General features: G+C 42.8%; 1 protein-coding gene across 2 annotated transcripts in view; it reads right to left on the bottom strand.

The window, feature by feature from the left end:
• Positions 1 to 21,915, bottom strand: part of TNPO1 (transportin 1) — a 217,033-nt gene that overhangs the window by 182,532 nt on the left and 12,586 nt on the right. For both annotated transcript variants that reach the window (XR_016314853.1, XM_089689021.1), the window contains exon 2: positions 14,635 to 14,710. Coding sequence is in view for 1 of the 2 variants with exons in the window: in XM_089689021.1 (XP_089545147.1) it covers positions 14,635 to 14,710 (76 nt within the window). In the remaining variant the exon portion in view is untranslated. The remainder of the gene's footprint in view (positions 1 to 14,634; positions 14,711 to 21,915) is intronic.

Raw genomic sequence — 21,915 nt, 5'->3', positions numbered from 1 at the left:
AGATATGCAGTAGGAATAATCAAAGGGAAACTACCAGTGTTCTACTGTTTTGAGTAAAATCACATAACATTGCACTCTCATTTCCATGTATGTGGCACTTTAACAAAATGTATCCTAGAACGCAGTTGCGCTCCACATTAACCCTCGTATGAACTGGAAGTGACCATTAGCACTCCCAAAGCGTTTCATCATAGTGACATCATCAGGAGAGTACTAGAGTGGATAATCATCTTAGCGGTTCACAGGAGGCTAATCCATTGCAGGGGCTTGCGGAAGGAAAGCACCCAAAAGCGCTTCTGACCCACCTATGCATAGGGGGTCAATACATTGCGGTGACTGAGGTTCTGGAGGGGGAGAACGAGTGAGAGCATGAATCACAAATTACCAGCTATGATCACCAAGTCACCATTGTATTTAAGAGGTGTAAGGTGTTTTGTAGTACCGGGATTTTATAAAAATGAACTGCCATTTATTGGACTGTTATATATTGACCTTTTCTAAGGACATTTTTCAGCACAAACCTTCAGTGTGTTTTTATGGTTTTTAGTCACAAAGTATTATATTCAAAGAGTGCTGTATGGGCATCGTCATTGAGGAGGGAGGTGCATTATAGCATGATACATCACGGAGTACTGTACAGGTATCCTCATTGAGAGAGGTGCATTGTAGCCCGATAAACAATAGAGTTGTGACTAAACATTTATTCATGGAAGAGGGAGGTGTATTGTAGCACAATACACCTATTTAACCGCGTATCTTTTAAAGTGGGATTCATACACTCATTTATCACTATTTTCTCAGTTTTAGGAGTAGCAGCGCAGCATCCTAATTGATTATCACACTCGTGTTAGTTGCTAGCAGCAGCCTACAGACCCTAATCTCTCCTTTGCACAGGATTTCTCAAAATTTTTTTTTTTTATTCTTGGAAGCCACCATATGATGTCCACCCATTCGCAAACACAGAGGAACACAGATCAGTGTACTGGGTCGCTGCGCACAGCCCTGGTACTATGTGATCACTGTGACCAATCACAGTGATCAGACAAGCTGTCAACAATGGCTTTTATTCATAGCTATTGTGTGTACTCTAAAATAGAATCAGTGAGCGCTTTAAGACTAGCAGCTGAAGCACATAAAAGGTAACCAATTAAAACCTCGTAAAAACTGATAACAACAAAGTGCAGCGCCAAAGTAATAATATATGAATAGCAAACGAACAAAAAATATCAAATAAATGATGTGACAGTTCATGGTAAAGTGCTTGATACAGGGGTTGATAGTGACTTCAAACTTCAGTGGCGTGTCAAATATATGGCAAAAATACGCACTCACCAGATGCGTATTTTTAAATACGCATGTAAAGTAATATAGCCAGAGGTCCCCCTCTCAGGATGGGATGGATGGGGTGTGCCGTTTACGGACTATCCTCCCTCTGGATGGTACACAGCTTTAAAGATGTCTTCCTTGGTGGGTGCAGATAGGGTCCAGCCAGAGAACTCCTTAATGGATGGATGGATGGATGCTTGTCAACCAATAATGGAACAGCTCCCTCCTCTGGAATAATGCCACATGAAACTCTGCCACTGTATCATCCGGGATGGGCTCTACAAGTGATTAGCTCGCATTTTCAGCCCCGGCTGCCTCCATAGCCACTTGAGTCTCGTAGCCTAGTCACGTGCTTGCCGTAATGTGTCCGGGTCGTTGCCAAACTTGGTTCACACTTACTTAACCACTTACGTAAGTGTGAACCAAGTTTGGGAATGACCCGGACACATTACCGCAAGCACATGACTAGGCTACGAGACTCGAATGGCTATGGAGGCAGCCGGGGCTGAAAAGGCAAGCTAATATTCACTTGTAGAGCCCATCCCGGATGATACAGTGGCAGTTACATGTGGCATTATTCCAGAGGAGGGAGCTGTTCCATTATTGGTTGACAAGCATCCATCCACTCCTAGATTGTAAGCTCGAAAGAGCAGGGCCCTCGATCCCCTCATGTTTTGCATTGTATTGGTATTGTTCTGTCCCCCTTTGTAATGTACAGCACTGAGCGAACTATTGGCACTTTATAAATACTGTATAATAATCCATTCATCCATTAAGGAGGCCACTGTCTTGACCCTATCTGCACCCACCAAGGAAGACATCTTTAAAGCTGTGTACCACCCAAAGGGAGGATAGTCCGTAAACGGCACACCCCATCCATCCCATCCTGAGAGGGGGACCTCTGGCTATATTACTTTACATGCGTATTTAAAAATACGCATCTGGCGAGTGCATATTTTTACCATATTTTTGACACGCCACTGAAGTTTGAAGTCACTATCAACCCCTGTATCAAGCACTTTACCACGAACGGTCACATCATTTATCTGATATTTTTTATTCATTTGCTATTCATACATTACTTAATGCTGCTTTTTGTTATTATTGTGTGTACTGCTGTGATTAGCAGAGAAGGAGAACCTGTGTCAATCAATGAACATAAGGGAAAACAGGATTTTTTTGTTACTCATCGTAAAATCCCTTTCTCTGAGTTAATTGATGGACAAGCTTCTCCATTATTCATCAGTAAACAGGGTTTTATAGCGCAACCGACAGGAGTAGGACACTAGGCAGAAAAAGAAACAGCACCACCTATAGACGGTCCTAGCTGGTATAAACCCCCCCTCTGCTATAGGCAATCCAGTTTGCAACAAAGCAGTGATAAGTATAAACTCCAATGGAGGGGTGGGTGCTGTGTCCATCCAACTCAGAGAATGGATTTTTTATTTGTTACTTACCGTTAAATCCCTGTGTTCCCTTATATTCATTGATAGACACAGCATTCATAACTAAACAGGGATGTCCCAAAGCAGTGCTACAAGGAGGAGCGGGAGTTTGGGGGCAAACCAAAAAGGCAACTGAAGCAAAGCAAACATGTCAACTACCCAAAAACCCCCAAAGGGGGCAAACAACGAACCAGCAGCCTGCAAAACCTTGCGGCTAAAACAAGCATCCAAAGATGCAAATAGCCCAACTATGTAATAACCGCGCAGAAATAGTGCACAACCAGGTAGTCTTCATACAACCAGAGACACAGATGCCAGAAAGTACAGAAGTCACTATATCCCCAGTGGAGCATGCCAAAGCTGGGAAGGGAGAAGCCCGTCCCTTATTAGTCCCAAAACACACATCAGCCAGATTCAACAGAAACCGTGGCAGTGGATGCCACCAGACCCAATCTTGGGCCGTCCATGAGCAAAAGAAGAAGCTGACTTCCGGCAGGGGGCCATAGTGGACAGGTACACATGAACCACCAAGAACACCTCCAAGGAGAGCAACACATCCTCCGTAGGATGCAACGGCCAGGCACACAAGGAAGGCAGGACAATGCCCTCAGTCAGGAGAAAGTCTGACACAGCCTAAAGTATAAAGGAGGGGTAAAGTAGAACCACCTATCCTTGTGTTGCTCCAAACAGACATATATAGGACTGCCCGCTTAGACACCCGCCTCACAGAAGCAGTGGCATCCGAGAAGCCAACTTCCAGAGAATGGAGTAAGGGGGGGATATCCCGATTACACTCTGACAGACCGAACTGGGACAGGGGCCTTTGGAGGGGACTGCAGGCTAGCCTCTTGCCTACTGACCATGACCTTGGCATCTGAGGGGGCTCTATTCTTTGGTGTGTGCCTGGGAAGGGGGGGGGGGGACCTTTGGAATAGGTTACTTCTGTGTCCAAACTAGCATTGACTGCTTCAACCCCTTTTCAAGAAAATGTTGATATAATCAGCAAAATCACCTAATGCTGAGGGCCCTTGCTCTAATTTATTAAGGTGTTATGAGTTTGTCTTCTCCCACTGTATGCCTCTAGGTGTGCATTCCCATTGTTAATTGAGTCACATATGGTTTGCTGGCAGTTCCTTCTGGAGGTGCCTACATGATAGGATTAGACTGATGTCAGCTTCACCTCCTTACCTAATCAGTGTGGGATGTTTATCCCAAAGTGTAATATTTGTTTTAAGATTCATGAGGGGATGGGACCTATTTCTGGAGTGTATAAAACCTGTGTTTTCTGTTCAGTAAAGATTTGCTGTTTGGCAGCTAAGCTAATCTCTAAATGCAAATGAAAAAACAAAAACAAAAAGAGGGCGCACCGGCCTAATGCATTATCATTTAAAAATATTTGAGAGAAAAAAGGTAAGTATCATACTCACAATGGACATATAAAACACAGGCATATCACAATCCAAATAGCATCTGAGTCCATACGATGGAACCCTGGATGACCAACTGGCTGACGCGTTTCGAGGACTCAGCCTCTTCCTCAGAGCCAACACTTCAAGAGTCTGCACTTCTCCTATATAGGCCTATGATTAGGTAAGTATGATATTTACCTTTTTCTCTCAATAAATATTTTTAAACGATAATGCACTAGGCCGGTGCGCCCTCTTTTTGTTTTTTCATTTAGTGACTTTGGATCGCCCCGGTCTGTTTAGGGCAGCAAGCAGTGCATATTCCAGAACGTTCACACTGGTTCTGCTGAGTCCATTCCCAGTGCAGGAGAAAAGTGTTTGCTGTGTTGGATCTAAGCTAGTCTCATCTGGTCTTGGGTGCAATGCCCAGATATAATGCCTTGGTCCTGTGTCCCAGTGGCGAGGAAGTGGATCTGACAATCACCTATTCCGTCACATTTGGCAGCAGCAGTGGGATGCTTCCTGCAGTCTGGGACATCCAAACTACCATCGGGATCTGAGATCCGGTTAGCAGAAGAGGAGAGGTACAGACACCAGCCGCCATGGAAGAGCAATCCGTAAGGAGATGCAAGTGCAGCACAAAGGATCAGTGCCAGAGAAGGTCCTTCTGGGATGGTAGGACTTGATTCGCTGTGGAAGGAAGAGCTAGACCGAGAGCAGCGCTGTCAAGGAAAAATTCCCCTCTCCATCCTGGAAAGGTACTGGTTGCAGTATGAAGTGCAAGTGCTGTTATTGGGGGAACAAAACCACAAGGAGTGGAAAGCAGAGTTAAGCAGGCTGGTCCGGGCAGATGCGGCTGGACAAGAGCTACAGAGCCCTCAACTGGCATGTATCCCAAACGTGCCCTAAGACAGCAGACGACAGCCCAACGGAAGGCTTTGGCTATGACAGCTTGGGGCTGTTGTACTTGAGAGGCTGTCACAGGCCCTGACTCCCGGAGTGTTCTGGAATGGTGTTTGGAGGAAATCATGGATTACAGAGACCAGATGCTGAACATCTTGGAAACGTGCTGGGCACAGGAAGATATGGATTTTCTAGCCCTTAAGGAATGGGAGCTGGAACAAGTATTTAAGAGACTTTGACAAAGCTCAACAGTATGCCTTGGGCTGGCACTGGGCCCAAAGACTGCCAAGTCTGTGCCCTGGATTTTCAGCAATCCCAGAGACTGGAGATTTAATAGACTTTTCTGCTCAGGAAGAACAACCCAGTGAGCCTCCAGCAGAAGAGCTGGCTTCGAGGCAGAGCACAGCAGACCTCTGCCTACAACAATCGGTGGCCCTGGAGGATTTGTGCAAGGCCACCGAATTTTCATTTTACTTCCCAGAGGAAAAGTTGGCATTAGGGCAGAGCTTCACTGACCTCTGTCCGGCACCAACAGCTCTTCCGGAGCTCCAGGGAGCCAGGGCGGGCAGCCCTTCTCCCCAGCAGCAGGCCATTCCAGTGGAACTCCTAACCCCAGCTGAAGTGCTGGCAGCAGGGCAGAGTTCCTCCAGTCTCTGCCCAAACACAGTCCCAGCTGAAGCACTGGCAACAGGACAGATGGTCCAAAATCTCTGCCCCACACTCGCAGTCAGCACATCTCCCCAGTGGCAGTTCCAGTTTGGGAGAGGAGGTGGTTGTCCTACCTCCCCGGCAGCAGTGTAGGAGCTCGGGAGTGCAGGAAGTCACCCTTGCTCCACAGCGGAAGTCCGGAAGTCCAGAATATGGAGCTGCCAGCTCATCTCCCCAACTGCAGTTCAACAGTCCATGAGAGGAGGTGGTCATCCTCTCTTCCCAACAGTCAGCTACAGCAGAGGAAACTGACTTCCCAAGCAAGAGAAGTCAGCTGCTCCACCTCTCATACCCTCATCCCCCCCCCCCCCCAGCGGCAGTTCGAGGATCGGGGAAGGGAGGAAGTAGTTCCCCCCCAATGGCAGATACACAGTCCGGGAGGGGGTCGTTCTCCCTCCCAAGCGGCAGATCCACAGTCCGGGAGAGGAGGTAGTCATCCTCTCTCCACAACAGTCAGCTAGAGCAGAGGATTTGTGGTCCCAGCTGAGGCGTTGGCAACAGGGCAGAGTGCCCCTGGCCTCTGTCCAGCTCCTACCATGTCTTCACGGCTCCAGGGAGTTGGGGAAGTACACCTCTCTACCCAGCAGCCGTCCGCAACCCAGAACGGTAAAGACCTCCCAGCTGAAGCACTGGCAGTCAGACAGAGGGTCCACAACCTCTGCGCCTCACCTACAGATGAAAACATTTTCTTGTGGCTAAGAATGGAGATTCTTGGCCACAAGATTCTATTCTTTGATGTGTGCCTGGGGGGTAACCAAATGCAAGTCCCATGGTGTAACAAGAAGCGCACGGAGAGTGACAGAGCAGAACCTGCACCCGTAATAGTACTACAGGCAAATACTGCATAATGCCCTGTGAAAGAAAGGCCAGCACGTATAGCAAAAAATACCCGCTGCAACCCAGCGGCAGAGATGGAAAGCTGGAAGGGCAACGGAGCTGCCACAAATTGTGTGCACACACATACAAAGGGCCCCAGAAAAGCACTGGTCCCCAGTTCTCATACCTCGGAGACACCAGGTCCGCCCCCACACCTTGTTGCGGAAGTGTGGCCCAAGCAGCAAACATCAGAAATACCCGGGGGCAGAGTCAAACTGCCGAATAGTGCAGACAACTCCAGTGGATACACCGCCGGAATCTCCAGACTTTCGAAAAGTGAACTGCTACAGAGCATTCCACAGCCAGCAACACCCCGTCCCCAGCACACTGCAGTCAGTCTGCAGCACACCACACGTGGGGGAGTAGGGGAATGGGGAACCCCAAAACCCATCTGCTACCCCCAGGTACTGAGAAAATGGGGAAGGAACCTGATGTCCCCTATGGACACTGCTGCATCCATCCAATAGGACACCACACTCAACGTGGGACCAGGTGCTAGGTCTGGAGGGGAGGAGGGAACCCAGTAGGGACTGTGCACCCTAGGGAATACCTGCGCCCCACACCACATACGGGATGGAAGCGAGGGGACATTTTCTACTTACCAATCCAGCAGAGCATGTGTGTAGGGCTCCCATGACAGATATTCCTCCTCCACTGAGGTGGGGGGCTGTCAACCAGAGTAACACGGTGACACAGACTATAGGCGTCTGGTCATACGTGTCCCCGCGAGACGTTTCACTCCCTCACCGCAGAATGGGGCTTTGTCGTGGCCCACCTAGCATGTAGCTGACAATCTGCATGCGCTCACTGGCCAAACTGGGGTGACCACTGAATCTATATTATCCAGCCTGTCGGCCAGCCCAGATGTTGAAGATCTACGCAGAAAGAAAATCCCAGGGAAAAGAAAACAAAAAAGAAAAGACTATGGAACCAAAAAGGTACAAGTAGGGGCCTATAGCAGACAAGGGGTTTTATACCAGCTAGGATTGCCCATAGGCGGTATTTCCAGCAGCTGGGTCCACTCTAAAAGGCTCTAGAGACAGGAGAATTAATGGGAGAAGTGAAAAGAACAATGCCCAAGATGAGAACGAGCAAAGAAAAATATCTGGTCCCAGGGCAAGATATTATGAGGTATGCTCATAGAAGAAATTGCGACTTTGATCCATTACACTTCAGGATGATATAGGAAGGAGGTCTTTGAAATCAAGACTGAGCAATAAGATAATTGATACACAATGCACTATTTAGTATTCATTTTTGCCTGGAGTTGGGCTTTAAAGGAACTAAGACCTTAAAGCAAAGATCGACAAATCTCAGGCACCAGATTGCCATGGTGTCTATAAATTGCATCCTGGCAATTTTGCTTTTGTCAGCCCATTCACTGTTGCAGGGATGCCCACCCTTGTCAGGTGGAAGCACTCAGGCAGCTCCACTACCACCCAACTGCTTCCACACACCCAGGTAAAAACGTACAGGCAGGCAGTTACACAATGACAGGAACCATCAATGAACTACTTAGAGCGCTCACCAGCTCGCTGGTAGTTAATTGAAAACTGTTGGTAGTTTTTCCAATCAAAGAACACTTTTTCTTTGTTAAATTGTGAGTATGGGAAGAAGATAACCAGCTTGCTGTCACTAGAGGTGACGGATCGGGGACAGGCTGCAGCAGTGGGAATGTTTTACTTGCTCCACCCTAAAAAACGGCTGGAACAGGTTCCCAAAGGTGAAATTATCCTTTAAGAGTGTGGATAAGCATGGCATTTACTTTCAGTGGTCATCAAAACACATGGGATTTCAACCTATATTAACAGAGGAAATTAAATGCTGTAATTGTATATACTGATAGCGCTATGGATTTTTTTCAATGTGTTCAACTTTTTTCAACTTTGTGAATGTTTTTTCCACCTGAGTTTCACACATTTTCGAACAAGACTCATTGCAAAACTATGCAAATGTGGGTGAAAACATTTATAAATAGACAACCTCAAGTCTTGCAATTTCAGCCAACAAAAATACACACAGTATTCTTTCACAATGAAAAATTAGGAACAAAGTACATTGACATATCAACAGGTATTTTTCTGTACTGGCAAGGTCTTTAATGGGAAAACACATGTATAAATGTGCCTGTACTTCACAGATATATGGTTTATTTTAATGTTTTTGGTTTGCCTTGAGAAACACTAAGATTCAGGTGATAAACTGCTAATTTCTCATCTCTTGAAAAATGTTTTCATTCACTGTTGCCTTTATGAAACAGGTCAGCCTCAAGTTATGACCGTCCCTCTACCAAGCTTCATAGTGTGCGTTTTTCCTGAAAAAGAAATTCATCAACACTGACAGACATCATCAAGTACATGATTAGAGACACTGACAAGTTCAAGAGATTGCTGCACTGCAGTTTGATTTTTGCAGGACACTCAGTTCTAGGGAGAGCAGCAAACAGCACTACACTTCATCTGTAGATTATTTGTCTTACGGTGGCTGAATGAGCGAACAAACAGTGCTTCAGAAATTTCTTGAGTGTAATTCATGAGAAAAATGTCCAAAAATGGCTACTGTAAGTTACTTGCTGTCTCTTTCACACAGAAAGCCTAATATACCAAAGTGTCACTACTAAATTTAGTGCAGTCACATCAATCTCACTAATCAGGATCAAACCTGACATAGAATATGGCTAGGTCTGATACAGTAAGCAGAAATAGAGGAAGTTACAAAGTGAAGATTCAGGAAGCAGATTCAAACATGTGAGGAACTTTGAAAAATCTGCCAGGAGTTTAATATATTGAAAGTAGAAAAAGAAAATATTAGTAGATGTACGGTCTTAAACTCTTCCCGTACGCCCATTGCATATAGATGGCCGACTTTGCTGAAGTGTGAGAGCAGAGAGAAGCAATCATGCAGTCTGAGTGTACAGCAGCCTATCAGGCTGCATGTACACTCACAAACTGCAGTGCCAGCCACCCCAGTGTCCCAGTTTAGTGCCCATGTCCCTGATCACTGCCCCAGTATATCCGTAATAAATGTCACCTGTCCCACTGCGCACAAAAACTCTGTTATGCCCCATACCCACACCCTGGTCGCTGCCATGCCCCATACCAGCATCCTGACTACTGCCATACCAACATCCTGATCACCCCCATACATCATGCCAACGTCCTCAACATCGCAACACCCCATACCCCTGATCATTGCCATACGTCATACCAGCATCCGGCATTTTAGAGTCTCAACTGATCAATTTTCAATTATATAGCCCATAGCTTGTAGATTCTATAGCTTTCACACAGACTAAATATACACTGTTTTGGGTTATTTTTGCCCCAAAAATGTAGCAGAATACATTTTGGCCTAAATTTATGACAAAAAAATTGCAAAAGTTTATAACACAAACTAAGCAAAAAATTATTTTTGTGTAAAAAAAAAAAACAAAATTCAGTATTTTTTTTTAATTTCTATAGCAAAAAATAAAAACCCAGTAGTGATTAAATACTACCAAAAGAAAGCTCGGTTTCAAAAAAGGGATACAATTTCAAAAGGGTACAGTGTTGCATGACTGAGTAACTGCTAAAAGCGGAAAATTGGCCTGGATTGGAAATAAAAACACATCTACTGTGTTTACTTGATAGAACGCGATCAGTTCACCAATTTCACTTGTATTGTATTGCTCTTTCATCACATACAAATATACAGTGAAGGAAATAAGTATTTGATCCCCTGCTGATTTTGAAGGTTTGCCTACTCGCAAAGAAATGATCAGTCAAAAAAATCGAATGGTAGGTGTATTGTAACACAGAGACAGAATAGCAACAAAAAAATCAAAAGAAATGCATGTCTAACAAATTATGCACTGATTTGCATGTTCATGAGGGAAATAAATATTTGATCCCCTATCATTCAGCAGGCTTTCTGGCTACCAGGTGTCTTTCATACAGGTAACAAGCTGAGATTAGAAGCAGTCTCTTAAAGGGAGTGCAGTTAATCTCATTTTGTTACCTGCATTAAAAAAAAAAAAAAAAAAAAAAAAAAAGAAGGAAGACCTGTCCACAGGAGCAATAAAACAATCAGATTCCAAACTCTCCACCATGGCAGAGACCAAAGAGCTGTCCAAGGATGTCAGGGACAAGATTGTAGACCTACACAAGGCTGGACTGGGCTACCAAACTATCGCCACGCAGCTTGGTGAGAAGGTGACAACAGTTGGTGCAATCATTTCCAAATGGAAGAAACACAAAACAACTGTCAGTCTCCCTAGGTCTGGTGCACCATGCAACATCTCACCTCGTGGAGGGTCAATGATCATGAGAACAGTGAGGAATCATCCCAGAACAACACGTGAGGATTGTGTCAATGATCTCCAGGCAGCTGGGACCACAGTCACCAAGAAAACAATTGGTAACACACTACTCCGACAAGGATTGAAATCCTGCAGTGCCCACAGAGTCCCTCTGCTCAAGAAAGCACATGTCCAGGCCCATCTGAAGTTTGCCACTGAACATCTGAATGATGCAGAGGAGGACTGGTTGAAAATGTTGTGGTCAGATGAGACCAAAATCGAGCTCTTTGGCATCAACTCAACTTGCCGTGTTTGGAGGAGGAGGAATGCTGCCTATGACCCCAATAACACCATCCCAACTGTCAATCATGGTGGTGGAAACATTCTGCTTTGGGGGTGTTTTTCTGCTAAGTGGACAGGACATCTGCACCGCATCAAAAGGGACAATGGACAGGGCAATGTACTGTCAAATCTTGGATGAGAACCTCCTTCACTCAGCCAGGGCATTGAAAATGGGTTGTGGATGGGTGTTCCAGCATGACAATGACCCAAAACACACGGCCAAAGGCAACAAAGGAGTGGCTCAAGAAGAAGCATATTAAAGGTCCTGGAGTGGCCTAGCCAGTCTTCAGACCTTAATCCGATTGAAAATCTGTGGAGGGAGCTGAAAGTTCGAGTTGCCAAACGTCAGCCACCAAACCTTAATGGCTTGGAGAGGATTTGCCAAAAGGAGTGGGCCAAAATCCCTCCTGACATGTGTGCAACCTGGTGGCCAAGTACAGGACACATCTGACCTGTGATTGGCAACAAGGGATTTGCCACCAAGTCATGTTTTGTGAAGGGGATCAAATGCTTATTTCCCTCATGAACATGCAAATCAGTGCATAATTTGTTAGACGTGCATTTCTTTTGAATTTTTTGTTGCTATTCTGTCTCTCAGTGTTACAATACACCTACCATTCAATTTTTAGGACGGATCATTTCTTTGTGAGTGGGCAAACATTCAAAATCAGCAGGGGATCAAATACTTATTTCCTTTACTGTATATTTACACACACACACACACACACACACACACACGATTTGCATTTCAGGGTAGGGGGCGCCGTTGCCCTACCCACGCCACCATCAGCGGCTACAGATGTCAATCACCAGATCCCAGACGGAGATTCCCCGCTGGCACCTGGCAATTGACACCAACAGGGGAGACCTGTGTGTAAACACAGGTCTCTCTCATGCCAGCAAGAACATGCTGCTGTGTATTTCTCTGTACAGCACAGGCAAAAAAAAATACACAGCAGCATGTTTCCCTAGTAAAACAGCACAGTTAACCCCCTTTGATCACCCCAGATGTTAATCCCTTCCTGTCCAGTGTCATTAGTACAGTGTCAGTGCTTTTTATTAGCACTGATCACTGTATTAGTGCCATCTGAATGTCAGTGGCAGTTCCCACCCAGTGTCAGAATGCCTGCCGCAGTCCCGCTATAAGTAGCTGATCGCCGTCATTACTAGTATAAAAAACAAAAAAATTCAAGTATATATACTGCCATTTGTAGACGCTATAACTTTCACATAAACCAATTAATTTACATGCATTTGTTTTTTTATCAAAGACATGTAGCAGAATACATTTTGGCCTAAATTTATGACGAAATTTGACCTTGTAAATTTTTTTACTGTATAGGAGTCAAAAATATCTTTTCTTTTTCAAAATTGTCAGTCTTTTTGTTTACAGAGCAAAAAATAACGCACAGGTGATCAAATACCACCAAAAGAAAGCTATTTGTTCCGGAAAAAAAAAAAAAGGACACAATTTATGTATAGTGTTGCATGACCGCACAATTAGAGTAACGTAGCGCCGTATCGCAAAAAATGGCCTGGTCAGAAAGGGGGGGGGGGTTAAAGAGCAATTCCACTTTTGTTAAGAAAAAAAAATCCTGTCTGGGTGATCAATGCACATTGCAAGGATTTAACCACTCCGGAGGAATAACCCGCCTCACTGACAAGATGAAAGGTACGTCCTTTTTTTTCCCCCCACCAATTGAGCTTTTGGTCGTATTTGATCGCATGTGCATTTGTTATTTTATAGCACAAAAACTTTTTTTTCAAAAAAACCAACAAAAAAAGATTTTTTTTTAAATTTTTGCTTTTAAACATGTCCAGTAAAAAAAATTTTAAAAATCAAATGGTTATAAATTTAGGGCAAAATGTATTCTGCTACATGTCTTTGCTAAAAAAAAAAAAAATCCCAATACGTGAAAATTAATTGGTTTATGTGAACGTTATAACGTTTCCAACTTATTTTTATTTTTTTTTAACTAGTAATCCAGTAATGGCGGTGATCAGCGACTTATAGCGTGACTGCGGCAGGCATTCTGACACTGGGGGGGGAACTGACTGTGTCACTGACATCCCCAGTGACACTAATACAGTGATCAGTGCTAAAAAAAAAAAAAAAAAAAAAAAAAAAAAAAAGCACTGACACTGTACTAATGGCACTGGGCAGGAAGGGGATAACAGCCATTCAAAGCAGTGTGCACAAGCTGACAGGGAGGAGAACTGTATTGTTTACATACAGTTCTTCTCCCTGTCGAAGATGCTTGGCAATCACCGGCTGGGACACTGTGATTGACGGCCGTGAACGGCAGCACGAGTAAGGCGCACGCTCCCCCTACCCGGAAATGCAAAATCACACACATATATATATATATATATATATATATATATATATATATATATATATATATATATATATATATATATATATATATATTTATTACACACACATACATACATATACACACACACACGTGATTTCGCGCACCTGCGCCGCCCTATAGCAGTATATCTGCTATAGGGCGGTCGGGAAGCGGTTCAACAAATGTTGCTGCAGATTCCATTTGATTTTTAAAAAATTTTAAAAATCAAATGGTTATAAATTTAGGGCAAAATGTATTCTGCTACATGTCTTTGCTAAAAAAAAAAAAAAATCCCAATACGTGAAAATTAATTGGTTTATGTGAACGTTATAACGTTTCCAACTTATTTTTATTTTTTTTAACTAGTAATCCAGTAATGGCGGCGATCAGCGACTTATAGCGGGACTGCGGCAGGCATTCTGACACTGGGGGGGAACTGACTGTGTCACTGACAAATGTTGCTGCAGATTCCTACCTTTAGTTGCTCTAAAGGAAGAGCTGTGAGACAATGTGCACAGTGAATGTGAATGGGAGTGACATTTTCATTATCAATCTGCTGATGGTCTGGCAGGGTTCTAAGGAGGAAACTTACACATCCCTTTAGATATGATCAACTCTTTGGGAATATCTCATCAAAAACTATTTTTTTTGTTGCAGAGGATGCCTAAAATCTGACCTGTATCTTAAGTGCAGACTTCTGGGAATATCGGTAAGCCGATCACACAAGCAGGAATTGACATTTCAGGAGGCATGCTGTATATCAACTGTGTACAAAACACCTATAGTTTGCCATTTTGCATTGAATTTTAGAGAAAATTACAGTGCTGCAGATTCAAAAAAAAAGGTAAGGTAAATTTTAAATAATGTTCAACTACAAAATGGTTTGTGTAATAATTGCATAAACTATATTTTTTATTTTCTATTTTTTCCCCCCACAAAAGTGGAGTTACCCTTTAATAATCCATAAACATTGATAAAAAGGAAAAGGCACTTACCTTCGGATTTTAATTTTGTAAGAACAAAAATTAGATAATTGTTGAAGTCTGGAAACTGATTGAGCTGTTCCAATTTCTGAGATACTGAGTCAAGGATGTAAAACACTATAAAAATAAACAAAAAACACCCCACACAAAACTACTGACAAAACAATTCCACCAAGTCCACTTACTGAAGAATGTTGCCATGAACATAGAACATCAAATTCTAAAACAAAAATAATTTTATGAAATGAAAAAACATATGTAGGCCATACATGGGTTGAATTCTGATTTGTCAATCTAAAATCAGAAATATTGTGCGTTTTGTAATCTGATGGTGTAATCCTTTTTTTTATAATCCTCATGTTGCTACAGAAAAGAAATTTTGTGGCAAGGAATATTTTCTTTCCAGGCGAAAGCTCATGTGCATTTCTTTTTCAATTATATTTCTTGCACAATTCTCCCATCAAGGATTAGAAATTAGGTTGTTTTTAAAAAAAAAATTCCAACATGACAGATGACTCAAATTTGATGACCGCACAAAAAACGGCCCTTGCTGCAGCCCACTAATAAAGCGAAATTCGAGCGAAAATTCATAATTACTATTTATGAAGGAAAAATTCATTTGGAATTCGACCCATGTATGGCCAGCTTTAGAGGCATCTTTATACATCAGTAAATGTGACACATTCAGCTGCTCACAGGTAGTGAATCACTTTTTAAAATGCACATGCAGCCCAAAGATTTACCTGCAGTAAATGCTTGGTTGAGGTCATATTCACTGCTTTATAAACATGCTCCTTAGGTCCTTATTAATCAACTTGTTCTTGGGACAGCATTTCCCAAAGTATGGCTCAGGAAATAAATTGGGTAATGCAAGCGCCATATTAATACTTTTCATGGGTACAATATGGTATTGATGTTCTTATTTGGGTTCTTGGATTTGAAAGAAAAAAAAAAAATGCCATTGATCATGGCACCCCAGTTATATGTAGTTGCACAGACACGTGCTATAGCAGTTATTTCTGTATCCATTTAAACATAGCTGCTACAAAGCTACCAATGTGATACATACCCAAAGCCACCAAATCGGGGTTTAACTTTCAAGGCACATTTAATGCGGATTGGTGGCACACACTAGCACATAAGGTCCTTCAGGTTTGAGGTCTTTGAGGCTCTTTTAGAAAAATGAGAAGGTGAGAAGAGGCATATTTACCATCTCATTTGATAAATAGCCCAAATACAGTGTTAAAAGTATATGTAAACCCTCACCTTTGAAATAACCCATCAGTTTAAAATAGAAATGAAAAAGGTAAAACATTTGTGCATAGATTTTAATGCCCCATGTACATGGGACACTTCTAAACGATGGAAAAGGTAGGTTAAAAAACATCTGTTTAGCTGCATTTGCATATCGCATTTGCGTTTAGAAGCGTTTTTCATAGATAAGCACAGGAGAACCTCCCAAATGCCCAGAATGCACTGAAAAGTGGTAAATTAACTATTTCAGAGAAATACAGAGAGTAGAAGCAGAGACAGCAGTATGTGTTGAGATTAGCTTAGGGTTGAGTTGCTCATTAACATTTCTTTTGTTTCCAAGGGTAGGATAGGTGTCTGGTGGAGTGAGTCAATAAGGCCTCCTGGCAGGGGGTCTTCATGAGGAATGAGGTGTGAATGGTCATTAACATAGCTTTTGTTTCCAAGGGTGGGAGAGGTCTGAGGTGTCAATTGGTCATTCCAATGTGTGACAAGCTTGGTGGGAACATTCTGTGTTCAGTGTTTTGTCCATTTGAGTACCCTGAAAACAATTTGCATGCATGTTTCATGATGAAAAAAGGCTCTGGACAGCATCGGGAACTGGAAGAGTTACAAAAAATATTCAAACACAACGCTTATAAACACAATTTGCCACGTTTACAAGCGTTTTCTATTTGAAATGCTGATAAACTCAAATGCCCGTAAACTAAGATGTGTACATGGACACATAGGAAAACATTAGGGTAATTTCAGGTGCTGCTGAAAAAACAAAAAAAACGCAGAAAAGCTCCTGAGTGTGACTTTATCAGCTGCAGTGTACATGAGCCCGAACACATTATGGTTTTTTTTTTGTTTTTTTCTGTTAAATTATCACTGTTCTCAACTGCTTAAGAGTTGGAGGAGAAACAGCAGCATCTTCCCAGTGAAGGCTGCACAGGTGGAGGGGGGAGGGCGGGATGGCTGTGGTGTCAGGACAAGTCTGGTCATTGGAGGAGAGCAGACTTAATTCCCAACATACCATGCTGTGCACGCCTGGTTAGTGTGGTCAGTTTTTTAATAGGAAAGCAGAAGGACTGACAGAAAACCAGGGATTTCACACAAAGGCAGCAATACAAAAGAGAAGAAGATAAAGGTCTCATGCAAGTACTTAGTATCTAAACCTAGCATTTCATATTCCTGATATGTGTCTGTTGTACTAAAGCAGGCCATAAACTATTCGATTTTCTTTCCTGCAACCGCGGGTTGCCAGGAAAACAAAAAAACAAAGTGATTACTGCTAGCAGCTGTAGACCCAAATCCTACAATTGGACTGGGTACAATTAGCCTGCCCATAATTGGTTCAAATCTCAGATGGTCCCTGCTCAACTGGCTGAACGGCTTAGAGTATAGTGAAGACCGCTTTTCATAAAAACCTGCAATACAAGTAAAACATCCCAGTCGAAATCTTGATATATGCTTAATTTGCCACAGACCATTTACAGTCCTTTTAACACCATTACACCAAACATATATACCTTTCATAGTTTTTTTTTTTTTTTTTTAAAGTAGAAGGCAGCAATTCCAATTTCTTAAGAAGCATAATGAATATTATAAACCTCTAAACCTCTAAACTAGCTTTTATACACAATCTGCAAATTTCAAAACTAATTTTGAAAACACTTCAAATATGCCCATGTATACAAGAGTTATGCTTTGAATGTAAAGTATATTCCTAACCAGCATCTATTTTTACTCTTGACGATTGGTTATATTAATAACTGTGTGACAAAGCGCTGCAACAAGCCCCTTCTAGCCACATCCTCCGATGCAGCACAAGACAAGATTCAGTGAATAAATTACCTCTTGAGTACTTCCATGTATTACTATAAAATGGTCTGAAACACAATTAACATCAACGCAACATGTTAATGGCAACATTAGCAAACCTAATTAATGAAAAAGTTATCACAAATTAAAATACAGGCAAACAATTGCAAGAATCTTTACCTGAGCCCACTCCTAAAGAATTTTGTCTGATTAATACAGCAAGTCTGTGGAAAAGCAGACCCAAAGGCTCCCTCCAGAAAAATCAAACTTGACAGAAACAGGGACAAAATCCAAAGCAATGCTCTTCTCACAAGAGCTCGTTTTCCTCACAGGTGCTAAGGGCAAGTAACTACCTCAATGTCCATTAATGCCCTTCTTGAGAGACCTGCCAGGGAACATTGCCAAGATTTATGATGAACCATCTCATTTGAAAATCCAGAATTGATTCAGGAGATGAGAACTCACCAATGACAGAATTTTCTTTAAAGTGAAAAGCCTTAATTTTTTTGTTTTAAAATCAGACACGGACCTGGAAAGATGATTTATCAGGACAGGGGATACCCAATACTCAGAGGAAGACAAATTCGTACTTTGACTGCCTCAGCCCCCACTCTCTACTGCTGTGAGTGAAGATCCTGAAGAGACACAGGAAAAAAAAAAAAAAAAAGGGTAAAATGAAGAGGGAGACCCTTCAATGCCAGACTGTCTACAATGGTTGAGACCTGGTAACCACCTGACCAGGGTAGAGAGATGTGAAGACAAACTTGCTGTAGATCCTTTAAACAAAAGACCCACACTGGTTAAGTTTTCCGACCGTATAACTCAGTTATACGGCAGCAAAGCGGCCACCTTGGGCTAAATCTCGTACCTAGTAAGTGATCCATGCACTCAGGTAGGGGGAGCATGCCCACCAATCGGGCTGTGCTGTGATTCGTCAGAGGCTACTACAGCCTCTTGGATACAATGTCTGCCTTCCAACACCTTATCCAGAGTGCTCGGCACATTTGTATTGACAGCAGACCCATATGAGACAAACTTAGATGCTTCCAGCAGGCCATCACAACTGAAGCAAAGGGCTGGAGACATACTTTCCGCTGCTGCAGTGAAAAGATCCCTTTTAGCCCTTTAGTTGTACTTGTGTCTGTAGCAACAGGGGTTTTTACACATGTCCCGGGCTGCTACAGCAACAGAATGTTTTTAAACTATTAAAGCTGAACCAGGGGATGTAAAATTGAGCAATCTGTACACTGACCTAACTAAAACAAACATTTACTAGATAGTCTAATTTTCTACTAAACAGTGAGGTTTATAAACTAATATTTGTGACATCATATCTCAGTTCATAAAAACTGCAGCTTCAGCTTGCTCTGAGAGAATATTCAAATCCAGGCATGTACATCACATCCTAGTCTTGCTCACCTATGGGAAACTACAGTACCCATCTTGCAATGGGAATTGTAGTGAATGGGCACAATTGACGGTGTGAATGTGGGCGGGTACATCTATCATGCAGTTACTGTACTGAATGAGCCTGCCTGGCCACCTGCAAACCTCTGACTGTGCCCCTTCCCCTTCCGTTAAATCTTCATGGAGAGATGTGACAGACCAGGAGACTCCTGGCCTGTCAGACATTGTGTGAGATCAAAAAAGGCTGGGAGCCTCCTTGCATGTCACAAAGAATAAAGGTCAGATTCAAATAATACACACTAGAATTCTCAAAGATGAAACACGGGGGAAAGATAAAAGTGTATTGCAATGAGGAATGAAAGTGTCAATATTGAGGAGGTCATACAATTTCTACCCAGAGTTCAGCATGAACGCTAAACTCTAAGGCTTTTAAAAGTGGTGCTTTTAAAGCTTGACATGTTTGGTACCCATCTATTTATTTATTTCAGGTACTTATATAGCGCCACCAATTTACGCAGCGCTTTTACATACATATTGTACATTCACATCAGTCTATTTGGCACAACTGAACCTTTCCTATTTTAACCAAAACTGGGTAATATACAGTTTTATTGCTCAGAAACAATATATTTTTACTGAAAATTTGATAAACTATTGTGCTAATGTGACAAATTAATGTATAAAAAGTAGTATAAGCGCCTTAGGAGGAGCCACACCACGCCGTGACGTCACGCCGCCGGAGCAATGTGGAGCTCCGGCGGCCATTTTAACATACCAGCTGGTCAGTGCTTTTTCAGACTACTGTCTGCAACGATTTTTTCCTAATCTACCCAGATGTACCCTGATGTATCTTTAATAATAAAAGCCTTCACAACATACTACACTATGGGAGTGTTTTTGTCACCCCCTTGGGGAGTGTTCTAGCCCACAGATCCACTCTAAGGAAGGAATACCACCCACTACCCAGACTATCCGGAGGGACAGCATCCATCAGGTTTACACAGGGGGACCCGTTTGAGGAAGAGGACCACCTACCTCAGACCCCATAGAGGGAGGACTACCTAACATCAGGATAATCACACATAAGGCGCATTTAATATGCGCGTCCGGTGAGTGCGCATTTCATTACCACTACCACACGGATACCCAAGTCACCTCAATTTTTTATATTCATCTATATATTTGCTGGACTGTTCTATAATTCTATTACTAAGGACTTTACTGTTCTCTTTTGTTCACCTGTTTATAAGCGCTGCACTCTTCATATATAATGTGACAAATTAGATTGGAATTATAACCATTTGCCAGGGTCTCTGCTTTCAGAAGATATACTATGTTTTGGGGTTTTAACTAAACCAATTACCAATTGCATTTTATCATGTGTGAAAACAAATATGCAAAAAAGCCCAAGGCAGCGAAAGGGTTAAGGGATTTACCCATTCTGTAATGGTTTGACAGATTAAAGCGGAGCTCCACTCAAAAAGGGGAAGTTCAACTTTAAGTCTTTGTCCCCCAGTCCCCATTAAAGATTAGCACCTTTGGGAAGCTAACCTCTCCCACTTCTGCTGCGATGGCCTAAGGCGATCGGACGCGGAAGCTGTCATCTTCTGGGACACGTGACAGGTCCTAGAAGGCTACAGGGCCATTCACAAAGCACAGTGCTTCTCTCGCATGCGCACTGGGCACCCGGCTGTGAAGCCGCAAGCTGTCACAGCTGGGTGCCAACACAGAAGATGCCGGCGCAAGGGAGAGAAGACGGCCGGTGAAACCAGCCGTGGTGAGGACACTGCTGGACCGAGGGACAGGTAAGTGGCTGTATTTTGAAAGTCAGCAGCTACAGTTTTTGTAGCTGCTTTTTTTTCCCCAGCTGGAACTCCGCTTTAAGGTCACAGCTAGAATAGGGCAGTGCCCACCAGCAACAAATGTGTAAAAGAAGGAGCCTAGTTGCTTGTCAGTAGAATCCTAGAAGGTAAGAATGCTCAATGTGCAAGCACAGTGCTAAAGACTTTGGACCAAAGGACATAAATAGCTGTGAAAAAATGCAGATCAGAAGTTTTTATGTTAGTTCAGATTCGGGGGCTACGGAGGGTGGACTTGTATGTTGCTGTGCTGGGAGCTACACAAGTATAACAGAAAGCTCCCGATGCATACTTGCAATCGAGTAGTTTGCAATCATGTGATCGCTGTGACAGCCAATCAACAGCGGTCAATGAACGGAATGCCCGCCTACCGGCATTTCAATCCAGTTAAGGGGACGTGAGGTAGCAGCGGCAGAATGGGTTAAGCTACAGCTCTGCTAGGACTAAGCAGTTTGGATTAGACTCCACACCTACTTATCAAGAATTGGCCCTATGAGGGATCCGCCAAGCATAGAAAAAATGCCCACTTCTCATAGATGGAATAGTGTTTTTCCCATGTCATCTTCTAGGATGGAACTCCGTATTATGTATGCCATAATGGAAGATTCCTGGAAACTAAGTAACTAACCAACTTTTAATCAAGAAATACTTCAGGTTAATAAAATTAAGCAAAATTAGTCTTGCATGCAAGAAAAAAAATGCACAGTAAAATTGTCATGAGAAAAGGGGAAAAAAAAAAAATCAATCTTGCAAGTAACACCTACAGAGTGGTACCGATAATATCGCGTAAATATACATTGTTACAGATCATAACATCTATGAAACAAAAACCTATGCGAAATACAAGGAAAGCTCAGCATAAACAGATACAGCTGTGCTCAAAGGTTTGCATACTCTGGCAAAAATCATGAAATTTTGACAGATCATGCCAAAAGCTTTTAAAAGGATAGTGATCATATGAAGCCGTTTA

Source organism: Staurois parvus, unplaced genomic scaffold (assembly GCF_062004578.1).
Source record: "Staurois parvus isolate SC_StPar_1 unplaced genomic scaffold, SC_StPar_1.0 ptg000466l, whole genome shotgun sequence".
NCBI lineage: Eukaryota > Metazoa > Chordata > Amphibia > Anura > Ranidae > Staurois > Staurois parvus.
The sequence above is the reverse complement of the archived record's forward strand: the minus strand, read 5'-3'. Positions and strand labels throughout refer to the sequence as shown.